The sequence below is a fragment of the Drosophila gunungcola genome, assembly GCF_025200985.1.
Source record: "Drosophila gunungcola strain Sukarami chromosome 3L unlocalized genomic scaffold, Dgunungcola_SK_2 000009F, whole genome shotgun sequence".
NCBI classification, from domain to species: domain Eukaryota; kingdom Metazoa; phylum Arthropoda; class Insecta; order Diptera; family Drosophilidae; genus Drosophila; species Drosophila gunungcola.
This window is the reverse complement of record NW_026453181.1, coordinates 2394327-2412093: the sequence shown is the minus strand read 5'-3', so window position 1 is coordinate 2412093 and position 17767 is coordinate 2394327. Positions and strand designations below refer to the sequence as shown.

The window sequence follows — 17767 nt, the reverse complement described above, 5'->3', positions numbered from 1 at the left end:
TTTTCAATACCAGATAACCCTCAGGTCTTTTCCATAAAAACCATTTCTCATTCTTTGTATTCCCTAAGCACATATTACACTCTCCAGTTATTTTAAAAGGCCTTCACGTTACTCGATTTGTGTGTCCCTGTCTTGAAGGATTCCCCTTGGATTCCAGTGGGGCATCGACTTAAGCATACCTTACACTCGCTTTCGATTAAATATTCTTAGGTGCTAGACTTAATACGGGTTGGGCTCAAGCAGACATACAAACAACGCATCTGAGAATTATGATCGTATTAAAAATATACAGGCATATAAACTACATATGTTGTTCCAATTATCTTATCCTAGCCTATGCACTGGTGCATAATCCAAGTTTTGTTGAGTTCCTAAGCGGAGCTGAAGCTTTCGTAGACGTTGGCTCCCAGCGTCTTCGTCTTCTCGGCGACCACGTAGAAGGTGAGCAGCTGGGTGGGCAGGTTATGGGGTCTCGCAGTGCTGTCGAAGCCCCTTGAGGTGAGGCCACTGATGATTGGAATGAGCTTGGCCAGCGCCATCAGCACTCGGTTGATGTTTAGCAAGTTGTTGTTCTCCACATTTTGGCTCTTCGAACTGTTGCTTCTGGAGCATCCGGCCTGGTTGAACTTCAGGTTATCCTGTTGGGTCTGCAGTTCAGCTTGAGGCATATGCTGGAGTGTTTCCCCCATTGACTCGGCAATGGCATCGCATGCCAGGACAAAGCCCCGGCTCACATTGTGCGAGCACACTCCAATGGCATCCTCGCTCTCTAGAAGATCCAGGGTCTCATTGAACATCTTCTGCAGCATCGGCGAGTGGCTGGGATTCTGGCTGGGCAGCAGGTACTTGCTCATCCGGGAGTTGGGATCCCGGCGAGTGTCCGCATTGATGGCCATTTGCAGCGACCAGAAGAGCTGCTCTAAGTCGTTGAGCGAAAGCTGCTGGGACAACGGCATTGCCTTGATGACGGCAATCACCTGGCTGCGTATATAGCGAGCCAAATCCCGAATACCGGACTCCGTGATGAAGTGCCGGATGAGTGAGAGGTACTGCTGCTTCAGTTCGTCAGTGACTTGTTTCTGCTCCGTCATTATGTCCCTGTAGATATAGCCACCGAGGAGGTTTAGCTGCACTCGCAGAGCAATAACCAGCATGGATGAGGCGTATACATAGGTGGCCAGCCTGGTAAAGGCCACAATCTTCATTTCCTCCCACAGTTCCAGCTTGTTCTTGGGATTCTGGCGCAGCTGCTCGAGGAGCTCATCCGTGCTGCATTCGCGCAGCACGGCCTGGCACATTTCCTCGCCCATTCCGAGGATCACCTGGTTGCAGGTCTTCTCCGTCGACTCAAAGTGGGTCATGCGGCGTGTCCGTTCAAAGAACTCCCTGGCCTGCTTTTCCTGGAACTCCACAAAGCGCCGCTGGGCGTACCGCGCCGCAAAGATGGTGCCGCCCACCAAAACGCCGGTCACTATGAATTTCCGCCGGTGGCGTGACAAGAAGTCCTGCAGTCGCGACAGCATGTTAACGATTGGAAAAGCCTAAGACTATCTCTTCCACGGGATGGTCTCCTGTGTGAAATGGGCCAACTGTTACCGCTTTCCACCACTTTTCACGCTCCACCGGCGACCTGTTCGAGGTTAATGAATAGTTAATGTGCAAAGTTCACCAGTGTGCGTAGGGTGGCGCTCTGCCGGCGTCGCTGCCCGCAGAGGAGCGCCCTCAACTTATCCGTTGCGATTAGATTACCATCAGGCAATGCTCACCTAGAGATTCCCTGAGCTTGGATCTGGTTCGCTGCTTTATCGATTCGCTTGCGTCTCGTTCGTCTGCTCTGGCATTTGCACGGATCTCTGGAATGTACGGAATGGATTTGTATCTTTGTTGTCGCTCAAAGTGTTATTGCTCTGTTTGGAGCCGCATACTGCGTCGTTTCACCTGATTCGGGAAAAATCCCAAAAGTTGAGGGTGGAAAAATACCGAATACAAAAAATACCACATCTTGTAACCGCTTACTTACTCGCTTATCATTAACCCTTAAGTGTCCCATTTTTTACTCGCTGCCTAGATACTTTTACCAATATGCATTTTTGTAGTACTTAATACTTATGTTCTTCGGGAAACTAAGCAAAACCAACTACTGAGGTACTCAAATATTTATTGTTTTTTAATTAAACCAAAGTTGCAGATCTACTAACTTTATATGGGCTGATGTTTTTAATTTGATGTTTTCGTAGATTTCGATTTAAAAATTAAATATGAGCTGTAAATAATCCAGTTTGTTCTACATTATAGTCCATTATGGCAATTTAAATTGAGAAATATAGAATTATAATAAATAAAACGGTATTATACTGTATTATTAGTGTCAAGTAACAAACACCTTTTAAAACACGTATAGCTTCTAACCAATAAATAGAACTATAACTAATTAAAACTTAAATATATCAAGTTGATAAAATCAACTCTAAAATAAACACCGAAAACGATAAAAATGTTTCGGACTAAAAGGCCACCTTTAAAAATATTCCAATTCTATGTTTTACAGAAGACTTATTTAAAGGAAAAACATTTAGAAAAAAGTAAACATATTTTATATATTCTTTTTATGATAGTTCTATCTACGATATGAATTCATAAAAAAAAACATTCTTAACAACTACTGAAAACTTTTATAAATTACAATTGAGGTAGAACATGAACAAGCTTACACCGGGGGAATGCCTTTAAATTTTAATTCGTTAAATCTGTTTTCAAATAAATCAAATTATTTAAAAGAAAAATTACATATTGGCTAGAATATGAAACTGTGATCAATTTAAAAAATAAATGAGTGAACTGCAATAATAACTTCAAATTATTAATATACCAAAAATGTAGACTAGTGGAAACACTCATTTAAATCGCAGAAGAAGAAGCTAAACATATGGTGTATATAAGATAGTTTGTGGGGGTGTACACTTAGTTGAAGTGTTTGTTATGGCGTCGTCGGATCGAAAGCTAATTGTGGTCTCCGGATTCGGACCATTCGTTGGCCACGAAACCGTAAACGCGAGCTGGGAGGCTGTGAAACTTCTCCCGGAAATCCTCACCCACAATGGCGTAGAATACGATCTTGAGAAGCGCTTGGTTTCAGTGGAATACGCTGCTGTGGACGAGGCCGTGGAGGAGATATGGAAGCGCCAGCCAGATGTAAGAACTGTGCTCTCTTAATTGAACCGTAAATAGACAATCCAATGATGATATCATTTCACCCCCAGCTGGTCATACATGTCGGCGTTTCGGCCATGGCAAAGTGTGTCTACGTAGAGAAGCTGGCATATAATCACAAGTTCATCAGAGGGGATAATTCCGGACAAAAACTGCCCAACGGAAGTAGCGAACTGACGAACAATGGGCACGCAAATGTCTTGCGAACCGAACTCGATGTGGATAAGATTGTGGCGGCTGTAAATGAGAGATGCGACCAGTGTGTAGCCCCCATTAAGGCCCCCCATAAAGATAGTCCCAAGCCCCTGGGCGCTACGAAGGCATCCAAAAACGTCGGCAACTTTCTCTGCGGCTATATCTATCTGAAATCCCTCGATATGGACAAAAGGCGAAGTCTATTCGTTCATGTGCCGCCCATAAACACACCATTTAGCAGTGAGAAAACCGCTGAGATAGTATTTGCCATAGTCGAACAATGCGTTCAACAGGTGGCCGCCTGCGACTCTTGAATTCCGCATTTAAGTATGCATTTAATTGTATTCTTCCACTGTCTTTATTTACTGTTAAAACTAAAGTTGTTTAATAAATGGTTTTTTATTAATATTTTACATACTTTCATCTATATATCTCTGTTTTATTAAAGGAAGCAGGAAAATGCAACTGCATAAACAATAATGTTTTGTTTAAACAACTCGCCATGTTATTTTAATATCTGTTCAAAGGTGAATGGCATTAACTGGGTGTTGTAAATTAAGACATTAAAAATATTGGGGTTTCAACAAAATTGTATCTTGTAAATTAGTCAAGTCTATGAAGATTTAGTTAATTATGACTTACTAATAATGTTTTGTAAACAATTTAGATTCAAATTTTATTATTATTTCAAGAAAGTTTAGATTTAACATCTGACTTGAGAGAAATTCCTTTGAAAAGGTTAATATAGATAAGTTGTAAATAATACCTATACCTCTTGAGTTTCGCGAGCTCCTCTTGGAGCATTTGGGCTGGGAATTCAAAAAATAACAATAATAATTTTAGATATAGTTCAAGGTGCCCATTGGGCATTCTTTCTTTTTAAGTATATGTTGAATTGTAATCGGGCCCGAAGCCCGAGCAAAGTTGAAATAAACTTTCTCCAAAGTAAAATAATGTATGCGTAATCAATTTGGTAATCTTAATTTGCCCCGCTCCTAAGGTTTAAATAAAAAAAGGAGATTGTTCTGCAGCAAATATTTGAAAAATAACATACTAAATCCGCAAATAGCGAATACTTACTCCGCATCTAGCGAATACTTAGCCCCAAAAGTATTTTTCTAATCATTCTTTTAGCAATGACCCAATAGCAGGAACTTATTGCAAAGGTTTTTTTTTTTACAGGAAAACATCAAACGTTTGAAATAAAATAAAAATTGTTCCACAAAAATGATTAAATTATTAAAAAATAATTATGTCCAATTATGTCCAATTTTCTTGATTGTAAGCAGAAATAAAAAATTTTAACAGAGGGTGAACAAGAAATAGATTAAAAACTAAAATAAGTGTGCAAGAACTGGGTAATATTTGTCGGAGCGACCATTTTCAATGTTACACCAATTATCCGTTCCAAACAACATAAAACCGATATTTTTCAATCATCGATGTATCGATAGCAGAATCGAAGTGAGTTCCAGCTCTAGTATATATAATATATATATCACCGATTTAAACCAGACGAAATTCATTTGAATTTTTACTTGCAACCGGGCAAGTTCAGCGCAGTTCGAATCCCAGTTTTTGGTTGGCGAGTGTGCTGCACCCACACAGGGCAAATAATAAAGTTCGTTAAACGACGCGATGAAATTCCTGATCTGTGCACTTTTCCTGGCGGCGTCCTACGTGGCCGCTTCCGCCGAGGCGGAGGTCAAAGTTGAGGATGGCGTTTTGGTGGCGACTGTGGACAATTTCAAGCAACTGATTGCCGACAACGAGTTCGTGCTGGTCGAGTTCTGTAAGTACACAAAAAAACTGTCAAATCCTAACAAATGTGGCGAAAATCGAAATGCGAATTGCCATTGGGAGCACCGGCCGCTAGCGCCCTCTCGCTCGCACTTGCTGATTCATGCGGCTTAGCGGCTACGTGGTCTTTCCAGGCGTCGGAGAAAATCTGTCTGCGTGGCAGTTGTTGATAACTGGGGATCCGAAAATCGAAATGCAATGCAAATACCAAGTATTTTGCTATCCAATTGTAGTAATATTTTCAGGCTAGGGGCTGGTAAATTGGTTTAGTTGATTTTTCTGCAAATTATCGTTTGTTTAACCGTTTTTATCTCTCACTACATCGTGTGAAAGAGAGTGTGTGAGAGGGGGGGAGAGAGCGCTCTCTCATAGAAACGTGTCGTCTCTTTTCCTCACCTGTCCGAGCAAGCGAGAGGGGAGTACACTGCGGCACTTTGTGTTATTGTTGCTGCCATAAAAACCTGCTATAATTCTTAAATCCAAATGCTAAATGCCAAAGGAAACACAAACTTGTGCGCAACAAGCATTAGTTTCTCCGTATGCTTCACTTTTATCGGCGTTTCTAATTATTGTTCTAACGCTGGGCGTGGCCACACATCCGCTTTAACAATCTTAAATGAGAATATCTCTTCTGATGGAAACAAAAGGCAACAAAAAGTAGTCTGGCAACTCTTCTTTTTTATTCACCCACGAATCTAGGTTAGCCAAACCAAAACGAAACCATTTTTTTCGCTATTTGCTTTCTATTCCGATTATTATTCCATCTCGGATTTGGTTCTAGTTCTGACATAAAATCTGGTTTCGGTCCCTTTCCACGGCGGCGCGGCTTCTACGCAATGTAAAGTTCATTCAACTCTTTCACTGCGCGTGCCTAACGGTGTTTATCAGCCAGTGGTGCTCAGCGCGTGCAACAGATTATTATTTAGCGGGAAAATAGCTACAAATAAGAGCTTAGTACCACAGTAGGAAGAAACATTTCAAGTAAAACCTTAAAAATACTTCTTAATGCTGAAATTATAATTTAAAAAGTTTTATGAATCGAAAAACATGGTTACATGGTCATTTATAACCATTTTACTTATTTATATGTTTTTTTTGTTAGTCTTGCCAATTTTGTTAGTTTTAAGCAAAAAAAAAATTCGATTAATGAAAAATCATTTGTTTAGTTAATAGAAAATTCGCTTTAGGGTTGTTTCACTGTTTGCCAAAATCTTCATTAAAGAATTATGTTATTCTAATAAACAAATTGAAAACCTATCCTTATCTCGCAAATGTGAAAATCACTTGAAAGATAAACCTTATTTATAGATACAAAAAAGTCCCCCCGATTTGGTCTTAAACCGACAGATATGCTAGCTTGTCATCTCAGAGAGGCCAGCAATATGGCGGATTGTGTGTTTTGTTTATGCCAGCGTTTCTCTTTATTTGTTTAATTAAGATTCGCAGTCTTTGTCGGTGTGGTTTTGTTGAGGATCATGCATTCTCATACACGGGAGCATGTGTGCGTTTATTTCATTTCGGCGCATCAAGAATATTTTGTCTTTTGCCACTTTTCAAACTTGGTACCCTAAGAATATGGGCGTATTTACTATTGGGTTATGATATAAATATGAATATTATATGTTTTAATATATTTATTTAATATTTCAGCATACATTTTATTTTTGTTTACAAATTCAAATCAGTGGTAGCGGTAAAATGTTTTACATATATGTATGTATTCGAATTTATAGAAATCAGTCCACTGAGATGGGAACAGGGCATATCGCAGTCGTGTCACTTGAAACACCGACTGCTCTTCAGTGGTTGAGAAAACTTCAAACTAAGTCAGTTCTTGTCGATGTCTTGCGAGCGGTTGGTGCCTGCATACCCTACCGACGATTGCTTTTAAGGGGAGCGGGCTTTTAGGACACTTGTTTTAAATGTTATGTTTAGTGATCTTTGGTTAATTTATTTTTTAATGATTCGCAGTGTTATTTTAATTGTCTTTAAACAAGTAATAAATAATAAAATACTTTTAATATTTTTGAAAAGGTGAATGGAACAAATATATATATTAACTGTCTTTAAACAATTTGTTATAATCCAAGATATTGGTACAATTAAAATCTAAAATTATTATCATTAAAATAAATTATTATCATTAAAAAAATGTGGATTTTTATATTTGTTCCATTTACCTTTTCAAAAATATTAAAAGTATTTTATTATTATTACTTGTTTAAAGACAATTAAAATAACACTGCGAATCATTAAAAAATAAATTAACCAAAGATCACTAAACATAACATTTAAAACAAGTGTCCTAAAAGCCCGCTCCCCTTAAAAGCAATCGTCGGTAGGGTATGCAGGCACCAACCGCTCGCAAGACATCGACAAGAACTGACTTAGTTTGAAGTTTTCTCAACCACTGAAAGGCAGTCGGTGTTTCAAGTGACACGACTGCGATATGCCCTGTTCCCATCTCAGTGGACTGATTTCTATAAATTCGAATACATACATATATGTAAAACATTTTACCGCTACCACTGATTTGAATTTGTAAACAAAAATAAAATGTATGCTGAAATATTAAATAAATATATTAAAACATATAATATTCATATTTATATCATAACCCAATAGTAAATACGCCCATATTCTTAGGGTACCAAGTTTGAAAAGTGGCAAAAGACAAAATATTCTTGATGCGCCGAAATGAAATAAACGCACACATGCTCCCGTGTATGAGAATGCATGATCACGCATACATACAAAGACGAATTCAAGCGCAGGGCAGCCTTCTTCAAAAAGCGCCTCTCTGCGACTGAACGACTGAACTCGTGCAATGAGTGCGCGAGCATAAAAATGAGAATAAGAATGAGAGAGTAAAAAACCCGAACGCACACGAAGTGCATGGACCTGCTGCTGTGAGAACGGTGGACCTTCCGCGGTCCGTTTTTTTGTGTCCAAATGCGTTGTATGAAATGACCAGTCTATATGGTAGGTTGAGGTGACAACGTCAGCCAAGTCGATATTTGTCTGCTCATCCAAGCTCTTATCTCGGGACTACAATGATGTTCTTGGAAGCGGAACCAATGCCAGGGCCACGTCAGCCGCAGCTATAGCTAAATCGAGTGCCAGAAGCCGGGCGATAAGACAAATGTATATGTATATATAAGATTTAATCGAAGTCGTGGACGTCGTCAAGCCGGGCATTATGTCATCTGAGACAGTTTTTGTTTTGTGTGCGTGGATGCGCACCAAATTGCATCCGTGGCTCCAAGGAACATTCCCCCCAATGAGAACCCAACACGTGGAATTTGCATAATGCCAACATCTGCTGGAAATTATAAATGTGGGCTCTAGGGGCCCTGCTCCAGATCCGTGGCAAATTTAGCGCATATAATTGTCGCTCCAAATTTAGAATTTTACACTTGACTGACGGGCCATTAGTGCGCGCCATTTAATTACGATTCAAAGTAGTTAGTGTAAACAAAAGGGGTAAAGAAATATATATATACAAAAGGCTTTCCAAGGTTTTTTGTTCTTACATTTTTATTGAAATTTAGATAAACTTTTCTCAATCATTGATTGAGGAATGAAGTAAATTAATGTAAACAACTATCGATTAACAATATGTTCTGGGATAGCCATAATTATCATTTTAGATCTAATAAATGTTATCCAAATTGGCCATTAGCCACAATTAATAATAAAAAAAACGTTGCTAATATAATATGTTTAATGGTTGAAGTTAATTTAGTTTGTCCAGATAATTTACTTTATTTTATAAAATTGTTTTATTTTTTCTTTTGTCTTCCAAAATAGCTCAAATAACTAAATTTATTAATTTAAAATTTTTAATATATTACTTCATAAAAAGGCGAAACTAATTGAAAGTCTGTTCCAATGTAAACAAGATGAATAGTTTGAATTAAAGATTATTAATTTTAGCCATAAGTAAAATAATATTGGAGTTGAATTTTTATAGAACCTGTTAATTGAGAAAATTACCCTTTCTGAATTACAATTATGCATATTTTTAACAAACTAATACAGTAAACCATGAAAATTTATATACTAATTAAAGTGCTATAAATATTAACCGAATTCGATGAAAATAGTTGTCAGATTTTCTACAACTAAATAACAACGATTAAACACAAATTATAGATAGGGTCTATAAATACTTAGTACCATGATGAACTCGACAAAATGCCTTTAATCGTGGGAGCAATTAAAACTTTAAGAACTCGGACACAAGCGTAGAAAAAAAAGTAATAGTAAACCAGTTTATAAGATAGAAAAATACTGCTTTCCACTCGCTGACCTTTGTTTCCTTCTCGATCTTTACAGACGCCCCATGGTGCGGACATTGCAAGGCTCTGGCTCCCGAGTACGCCAAGGCTGCCCAGCAGCTGGCCGAGAAGGAGTCGCCCATCAAGCTGGCCAAGGTCGATGCCACCGTCGAGGGTGAGCTGGCCGAGCAGTACGCCGTGCGCGGCTACCCCACTCTGAAGTTCTTCCGCAGCGGTGCTCCCGTGGAGTACAGTGGTGGCCGCCAGGCTGCTGACATCATCGCCTGGGTGACCAAGAAGACCGGCCCACCGGCCAAGGACCTGACCAGCGTGGCTGACGCCGAGCAGTTCTTGAAGGACAACGAGATCGCCATCATTGGATTCTTCAAGGATGCCGAATCGGAGGAGGCCAAGACCTTCACCAAGGCCGCCAACGCTCTGGACTCGTTCGTCTTCGGTGTGAGCAGCAATGCCGAGGTGATTGCCAAGTACGAAGCCAATGACAATGGAGTGATCCTGTTCAAGCCTTTCGACGACAAGAAGTCCGTGTTCGAGGGTGAGCTGAGCGAGGAGAACATTAAGAAGTTCGCCCAGGTGCAGTCGCTGCCCCTGATCGTTGACTTCAACCACGAGTCTGCTTCCAAGATCTTCGGCGGCTCGATCAAGTCGCACTTGCTCTTCTTCGTGTCCAAGGAGGCCGGCCACATCGAGAAGTACGTGGACCCCTTGAGGGAGATTGCCAAGCAGTACCGCGACGACATCCTGTTCGTGACCATCTCGTCCGACGAGGAGGACCACACCCGCATCTTCGAGTTCTTCGGCATGAACAAGGAGGAGGTGCCCACCATCCGTCTGATCAAGCTGGAGGAGGACATGGCCAAGTACAAGCCCGAGTCGAACGATCTGTCTGCCGAGACCATCGAGGCCTTCCTCAAGAAGTTCCTGGACGGCAAGCTGAAGCAGCACCTCCTGTCCCAGGATCTGCCCGAGGACTGGGACAAGAACCCCGTCAAGGTGCTGGTCTCTAGCAACTTTGAGAGCGTTGCTCTGGACAAGAGCAAGAGCGTGCTGGTCGAGTTCTACGCCCCGTGGTGCGGACACTGCAAGCAGCTGGCTCCCATCTACGACCAGCTGGCCGAGAAGTACAAGGACAACGAGGACATCGTCATCGCTAAGATGGACTCGACTGCCAACGAGCTGGAGAGTATAAAGATCTCGTCGTTCCCCACAATCAAGTACTTCCGCAAGGAGGACAACAAGGTCATCGACTTCAATCTGGACAGGACTCTGGACGATTTCGTCAAGTTCCTCGATGCCAACGGTGAGGTGGCCGATTCCGAGCCCGCCGAGGAGACCGAGGAGGAGGAGGAGGCGCCCAAGAAGGACGAGTTGTAAATCCAACAATTACCACAGCCCCAACCACATCTACACAGAAACACACACGAAAATCCAACAACTACGAACAGCAACATCCGTGTAACAAACAACAAAAAGCCACAACTAGCAACGTACATTCTGTAGTTTATTTCTAACATTTCGGCGCATGTGGGCGTCCAGAGTTTCCCCATCCGGCGGCTGAGTTTTTGTCAGGCGCTCGGATTGGGTTAGCTGGTCGTCAGCTTGGCCATCGAAGCATTTTTGCCCGACCTCGGTTTTTTATTCGCATACTTACTACTTTCGTTGTATGTACAATTGCAACGCAGATTTAAACGCTCTCAGCGCGATGTTTCGTCCGCTGTCGGCGTAAACTTAAAATTCAGTTTTAATGAAGAATGAACGAAAGCGATAAATTTAAATATCTAATTCTTTAAGTTTTCTATTTTGGAATTTTTAGAATCATTGAAAGAACTGATTAAGAACGTAACAAATAAAGTTGGTAACAACATTAGAAAAATGGCTTGTAATTTTGGTTTATAAGGAATTGGGGGAATATGAAAAAACAAAAAGGAAGCAAACTTTTTCGTCAAGCAGGTGTATATACTATATACTCTTTCATTTAATGCAAAAATTAAATATTAAAAAAAAAATTAAATATTATTATTGTAATAAAATATTAAAAAAAGCACAATTTTTTTTGCTACAATCGATTGCCATTTTGATGATACCCGTCTCATAAATTTCTTCTTCCTTATTTGCAAAAAACTGAGCCAGTCGGTTTTCACAATCCTCGCATGTAGCTAATTTTACCCTATCCAAATCGTTCGAGATTGATAGGAAAAGGTGATAGTTACTTGGGGCGATGTCCGGGCTATCAGGTGGATGAATAAGAACCTCCCATACAAGCTCTCGGAGCTTCTGGCGAGTCGCTATTGATGTGTGTGGTCTAGCAGTTTTCCTGAGGAAAAACAATTCCTTTCCTGTTGGCCAACGCGGGGCGCTTCTGGACAATTGCTTCCTTCTGACGGTTCAATTTTTGACAGTACAAAACCGAATTAAGTGTTTGGCCATAGGGGAGCAGCTCATAGTAGATTATTCCTTGCCAATCCCACCAAACACACAGCAAAATCTTTCTCGCCGTCAATCCTGGCTTAGCACCACCTGGACCGGCTTATCCTTCTTCGACCACGACCGTTTTCAGTCACCATCCGCTTCAAAAACGGGTCAGTTTTGTTGCGATTCAGCAGCATTTGTCGGCATTTTTGATGATTGGCCTTCCGCATCGTTAACATTAAAATTTCCAGAACGAAATCTACGAAACCAAAATTGTGCATGGGTTGGCCATTACAGTATTACTCCACATACATTTTCAGCTGCCTGGCTTGCGTTTTCGCCTTTGTCAAAGAAAAATTGTAAAAAAAAGTTAATTTTGTCTTTGCCGGTCTCCATATTTATCGAGCTCTCAAAGCGTTTTCTCCAAAATTTATTTGGCTATAATATAGGACCGCAACGCGATGATAAAAATGAAAACAAAATTAAAAACAACGTAAATTGGTTTTATGTTGCTTTCGATAGTGTTTGCAATATATCGATATTGGTATCGAGGATTCGTGCGACAGTTCGCGTAGTGCTGTGAAACTTCAAAATGCCTGAATGTTTGTAAACTTGAGATTTCCTGTTTACACTGACGTTTGTATTGGCTTCAAGAATTTTTATAATAAATTGTCTGGATTACTTAATTTAACTAAAATTAACAGAATGTTAAATATTTCATTTTTAAACTTATGAAAGATCACAAAAATAAAATTAGTTTGTTCTCCTTTAAAAAATAATACTGTTAAATAAAAACATATAATACATCAATTATTCAATACAACAATCGTTATATAATATAATTATTTATTTACTGTAAATAAAAGTAAAAAGTTACAAGCTCAGGCTTAGACTTTCGGCCAAAAATATTTAAATTATCACATATAGTTTCAATAAATTGTAATTCAGAAATTCATGAAATTGTGAAAAGGTATGGCATAAACGCTGTGTCGGTCACAGGACAACCTTTTCCAACACTGCCAAAAACGACGGCATCTACGCGTTTCGTTCCCACGTTGTCCTGAATCATGCATTTAGATAATTTGGCTTTAAGGTTTAATTGATTATGGAGGTAATTACGTGAATTCTAAATTTAAAACACGCTTTAAAATAAAGCAGAAGTTCAACAAATCAGATAGTGTTTTATTCCAAAGAGGAATAAATAAAGGAACACGCTCCTTGAACTCAACATGAATAACAAAATATCACGATGTGCGATTAACAGCAGATGCGCGCCGCATAAACGCAAAATTCATCCGACGAAGCTCTTAATCGGTACTGCTCCTGCTCGAAATCCAAAAAAATATATATAAACAGTACACATACTACAAATATAATATGTTTGGACCCGGTCAGGTGTGCAGTGCGTTAGTGCTTTATCACGGACCATCGAAATTCCCCGCGTAGTGGGATCTCCCTGGCAGAAATACACATTTTTTTGGTATGTCTTTCATTTTTGGCCTTTTTCTTCGGGAGACGAGGCGGGGGCGCTCCGACTTTCACTGCAATAACGAGTTATTTCGGGTCGGCTCGAATTATGTAGTTAATTTGCATGCATTTTTGCAGCACCATGAGCTGTTTGGTGGTCAGGAACAGGAACCGGAAGCGGAACAGCGGCAGCACGCCGGACGAATTCGACAAGGTCAGCACTCTGGCCAACGCGGATGGCTCGGAATGCGTGTCGCCAGTTACGGAACGGGGCCAGGAGCCGGACTCGCAGGCGGAGCCGGAGTTCGGCCATCTGAATGAGACGCGGCGCAAGATTCACGATGCCATTGCGGCCCTGAACGATGATAGCTTCGATAGGCGCATGGCCCGCTTGCTCATGCAGTACGAGGGGTAAGTACGCGCACACACACACACAGCCAGGTACTCCAGGTACTGAATACCTACCCTCGTTCATCTTTCAGTGCCATACGGGAGGAGTTCGAGCGGGCCCAGTACTTGCCGCTGAAGTGTCGCAAGCTGGCGCGCATTCTAACCGGTCTCACCGACGTCATCCACACAATGGTCCAGGGTCGAGCCCTGCAGCAAGACGAGGGGTACAGGCAACGCATGTGCCACATCGTCGGCTTCTACATATCGTGCGAGCTCTGCTCCGCCCAGGAGCCGGTGGAGAGCGAGGAGTGCATCATCAATCGCATCAACAGTTGCCTCAAGCTCTACGTGGAGTACGGAGAAGGTGGCGCCGGCGTACACCGGGAGCATGTGCTGCGCACTCTCCTCGCAGCCCCCAAACTCTTCAACAGAGCCAGCATTTTGTCCATGCTGTACAGGTAGGTATTGTTAAACTTAGCTAGGTTGATCCAAAAAAAATGTTAACATATGGTAACTATTTACCAAGTTAATTCAAACTTGTATGTCATCTCCGCATCAAATGACACAAAAAATGTATACAACAGAAAAGCTTTTAACTTGTTTTCGACAAGATCTCGTTTTTGTTTATTTATGAGAGCCGATCCCAAAACTGCCAAGCCATTAATCCAACTAAACCATAATAAATAATGGCTTTGCTAAAAATTTGCCCTCTATTTATAGTACTTTATTAAAAACAAAATAGTGCATACGTTTTACTAAAAGTTCATGATTATTTCGGCATTCTTTTACTTAAATGAAATATTTATTTAAACTGTTTGGGATTTAAAACGATTTCTTTCTTTCACAGCTGCCTTTTTCCGCACTGGTCGATGCCCAGCGTTATGATTCAAGCGGAACTGCCAGATAAACTCTACATCGAATACATACTCATTTTCTACTACTGGCAGCGTCTGGAGTCGGATGAGTCGGTCAAGGAGCGAATCGTAGAGTTTGCCGAAAAGTTCATGAGGCCCTCGAAATCCCTGGCCTTGAGAAGTGTCTATGCGCCGTACTTGCCCAAATTTACAGACCGGAGCACGGCAACGAGCACCATATTGAACCATCTGCGGAAGAGCAGCTGCACCAGCCTGCATGTGGTCAGCAAGGTGGACAACCGACCGCCGCAGTCCAACGAAGTGGTTAGTTTGCTAGTTTCATTGATGTATAAGCAAATAGTCTTTTAAATATCCCTCCAAGCTAGCAACACTGAAGGTTTAGTGTTTTGGTCTTGTGATACATCAAGTGTATTTTAGTTTACGTATTCCCAATATTCCAAAGAACGCTTCCTTCAACGTGTTGCTCTTATTGGCTTAACTATGATGTCTTAGTAAAAGGTCTGATTCGGACAAGCGAGTGAGGCAGAAGCCACTGTCGGCGCAGTTAGTCGCGTGACAGGCAGTGGCCGGCTCCATTACGCTGTCCCAAAATGACTACAACCTCAGCTGAGTGCCTCACAACACCCATATATTTATAAGCTTTGATTTTGCACTTTTTACTGACATTACTTGGTTAACTTTCGGCCCACAGGTAGTCAGCTCCGATGATGACGACAGTTGTCCTATGTGGGACATTTCGGGTACGCCGACATCATCTCTGAACAGTCATCCGCCCGTTTTCCTCCAGAATCTCTGCCAGAATGCCCGCCAGTTGGAACCGTGCAGGCGGGCAATGCTCTCTTCAGCGGCATCGACAACTCCATTGAGATCGTCGATCTGCGCGACTCCGACGACGACGTGGAGATGTTTTCGGTGAACTTCAATGTGCCTGCCAATGTGGATGGCATCATCTCAAACTCCAACTCAAACGATTCGGCGCATCAGACGACGGCGACCACGATCCTCGGCGAGGACGACTCCGTGCCCGTCACGCGCATCTATCCCAGCAACCTGCGCACGTACGAAAGGGCGGTGATTCCACCCACCACCTACACAGTGCCGCGCATCGTGAACAGTTACAGCTGCCGCCGGGATAGCCTCCATTTGGTGTCGACCACAGCGCCGCATCTCGTCGATCAGTGCGTGCAGACCTTGGAGGAGGAGGAGGAGGAGGAAGAGCCGGATCTGGTTGAGGAGCACCAGTACCCCAGTGCCCTCGGCCAAAACTTCTTCCCGCGGAGCAGCAGTGCCAGCGATGCCAGTGGTCAACGAACCCCCTTGTACCACTGCCGTCAATCTTCTAGTCAGAACAGCAACTGCAGCGAGTCGTCGCTGCTCAAGAAACAGGTTACCTTTAGTCCCCGGCACCTGGGTGCCACTGCGCCGACTGCCAAGGCAGGAGCATCTAAGAAGCCATCCATTAAACAGTACATGACAAAGTCCCCGGTGAATGGTGCCGGTTCTCTCCGCTGGAAAGCAGGTATGCACAATCATTTTATTGCTGTTTCATGTACATTTATTTACACATAAATCTACTATAACCTCCGTTTCAGAGCACCACAAGGCCAGTGCGAAAATGTTCGCCAAGCTAGATGCCAAGATCAAGGCTAGGAATGAAGTCATTAATGTTGCTGCCAGTCAGCTCACACCCACCACCAGCAACGCCTCTAGTGGCACGCCCACCAAGATCTCGGCCACGCCCACCCGCATCCGGACAACGAACCGAGGGCAGAGAGTTGCCTTGCCCACGCCGCCAGCTTCAACGCACAGTTCGAGCAGTCCCTGCCAAATACAAAGTGTATCCACTGACAACCAGAGTTCCAGCGATTGGGGCTCCAGTCGTCGCTGTTTTCCCAAGGCCGATGGCGATGATGTGAGCTACTACAACCACCTGCTCACCCTGCAGCGGGAGAATATTCGCCGACGTAGGCTAAACAACCAAAAGAAAAAGGCCGGAAAAGCTTACCATAAGGTGGAGAAGCCGGTTGATCAGCAAAGTCTGCTCAAGCAGGCCACGAAGCAATGTCGGAAGCTACGCGTTCTAAACGCCAAACGGAGAAAGGAAGTCCAACAGCTGGAGCAGGACTTGGCCATCATTCGGCAATCAGCGCCGCACAGATTGCCCCAAATAAGACTGAAACGTTTGAGTCTCAAGGGCCTGAAAAGGTCACACAGAGCGGAAGAAGCGTTAAATGGCCATGAGCACATAGATAAGGTGGAAACAGGTGGCCAGTTACAGGAACAAACTTCTTTGGAGGAGATGAACCTGCCACGAGATGAGCGGAAATGCAGCAAGGACCAGCAGCTGCTCGAGGAGGTGAATGAGCTGGTGGAACAAGAGAACATACAGACTCAAGAACAAACGGAAGAGAAGAAGGAAGTGGTGGGACGCCATGAGCATGAGCACGATCAGGAGCATCAACAGTTTCTGGAGGAGCAGCTGCTGCAGGAGCAACATCAACTGGAGATGCACCACGAACAGCAGGAGGAACTACAGCAGGCAGGGGAAGAACCAAATCTGGTAGAGGATCCACAAGAGGATGATCAGCTTCATGTGGAGAATGAACACGAACCAGAAATAGAATCACCTCAGCTCGAGGATCCAGACGAGGAAGAGCCAAACCAGGACGAGGATCAAGAGCAGGCAGTAGATCAAGACGAGAAAGGGCAACATCAGGTCGAGGATCACGATCAAGCAAAGGAGGAACTACTTCAGATAGAGAAGCAAAAACAGCTGTTGGAAGAGCAGCAACAGAATGGGGAAGACAAACAGCAGCTAAGTGGATACCCAGCTATTCGAGGGGGATATCGGAGCACCACTGCAACGCAAAACGCACAGGCGAAGGCGGCGTGTGAAGCGTGTTCGTTGGACGCACATAAAAAACAAAAAGAAGAAGCAGGTGCTCTTGGCTTACCCACTGGAGTTTGAGGCATATCCTGGCCTTGAAACCTCACCCGCACCACCCGAGCCAGCTCCAGATGAAGAGCCGGTCCCGGCCCCGGTCCCAGGTGCCGAGCCCAGACCAGAGCCTGCGTATGAGTTCGACCAGGATATGGTGCCCGAGGTGGGCAACGAATTGG

The 17767-nt window shown here is 42.8% G+C and overlaps 4 protein-coding genes across 4 annotated transcripts; 3 read left to right on the top strand and 1 right to left on the bottom strand.

Moving 5' to 3' along the window:
* Window positions 1–261: 261 nt before the first annotated feature.
* On the bottom strand, window positions 262–1951 carry LOC128259808 (peroxisomal biogenesis factor 3). Its single transcript, XM_052992394.1, has 2 exons — window positions 1767–1951; window positions 262–1630 (listed from the first exon to the last, which is right to left on the bottom strand). Exon 2 carries the CDS (start codon window positions 1521–1523, stop codon window positions 372–374), a length of 1152 nt encoding a protein of 383 aa, XP_052848354.1. The 5' UTR covers window positions 1524–1630; window positions 1767–1951; the 3' UTR covers window positions 262–371.
* Window positions 1952–2931: 980 nt separating this feature from the next.
* Window positions 2932–3834, top strand: LOC128259719 (pyroglutamyl-peptidase 1). Its single transcript, XM_052992269.1, has 2 exons — window positions 2932–3192; window positions 3261–3834. Exons 1-2 carry the CDS (start codon window positions 2980–2982, stop codon window positions 3717–3719), a joined length of 672 nt encoding a protein of 223 aa, XP_052848229.1. The 5' UTR covers window positions 2932–2979; the 3' UTR covers window positions 3720–3834.
* A 1063-nt stretch (window positions 3835–4897) lies between these two features.
* On the top strand, window positions 4898–11379 carry LOC128259774 (protein disulfide-isomerase). Its single transcript, XM_052992336.1, has 2 exons — window positions 4898–5197; window positions 9544–11379. The coding sequence occupies exons 1-2, from the start codon at window positions 5044–5046 to the stop codon at window positions 10878–10880; spliced, it is 1491 nt and encodes a 496-aa protein (XP_052848296.1). The 5' UTR covers window positions 4898–5043; the 3' UTR covers window positions 10881–11379.
* A 1553-nt stretch (window positions 11380–12932) lies between these two features.
* On the top strand, window positions 12933–17750 carry LOC128259768 (uncharacterized). The gene is given in 7 exon segments (XM_052992323.1): window positions 12933–13026; window positions 13521–13793; window positions 13865–14230; window positions 14620–14950; window positions 15339–15474; window positions 15477–16166; window positions 16240–17750. Coding segments are annotated over 6 exon segments (3168 nt in total). The 5' UTR covers window positions 12933–13026; window positions 13521–13524; the 3' UTR covers window positions 17616–17750.
* The last annotated feature ends 17 nt before the right edge of the window (window positions 17751–17767 follow it).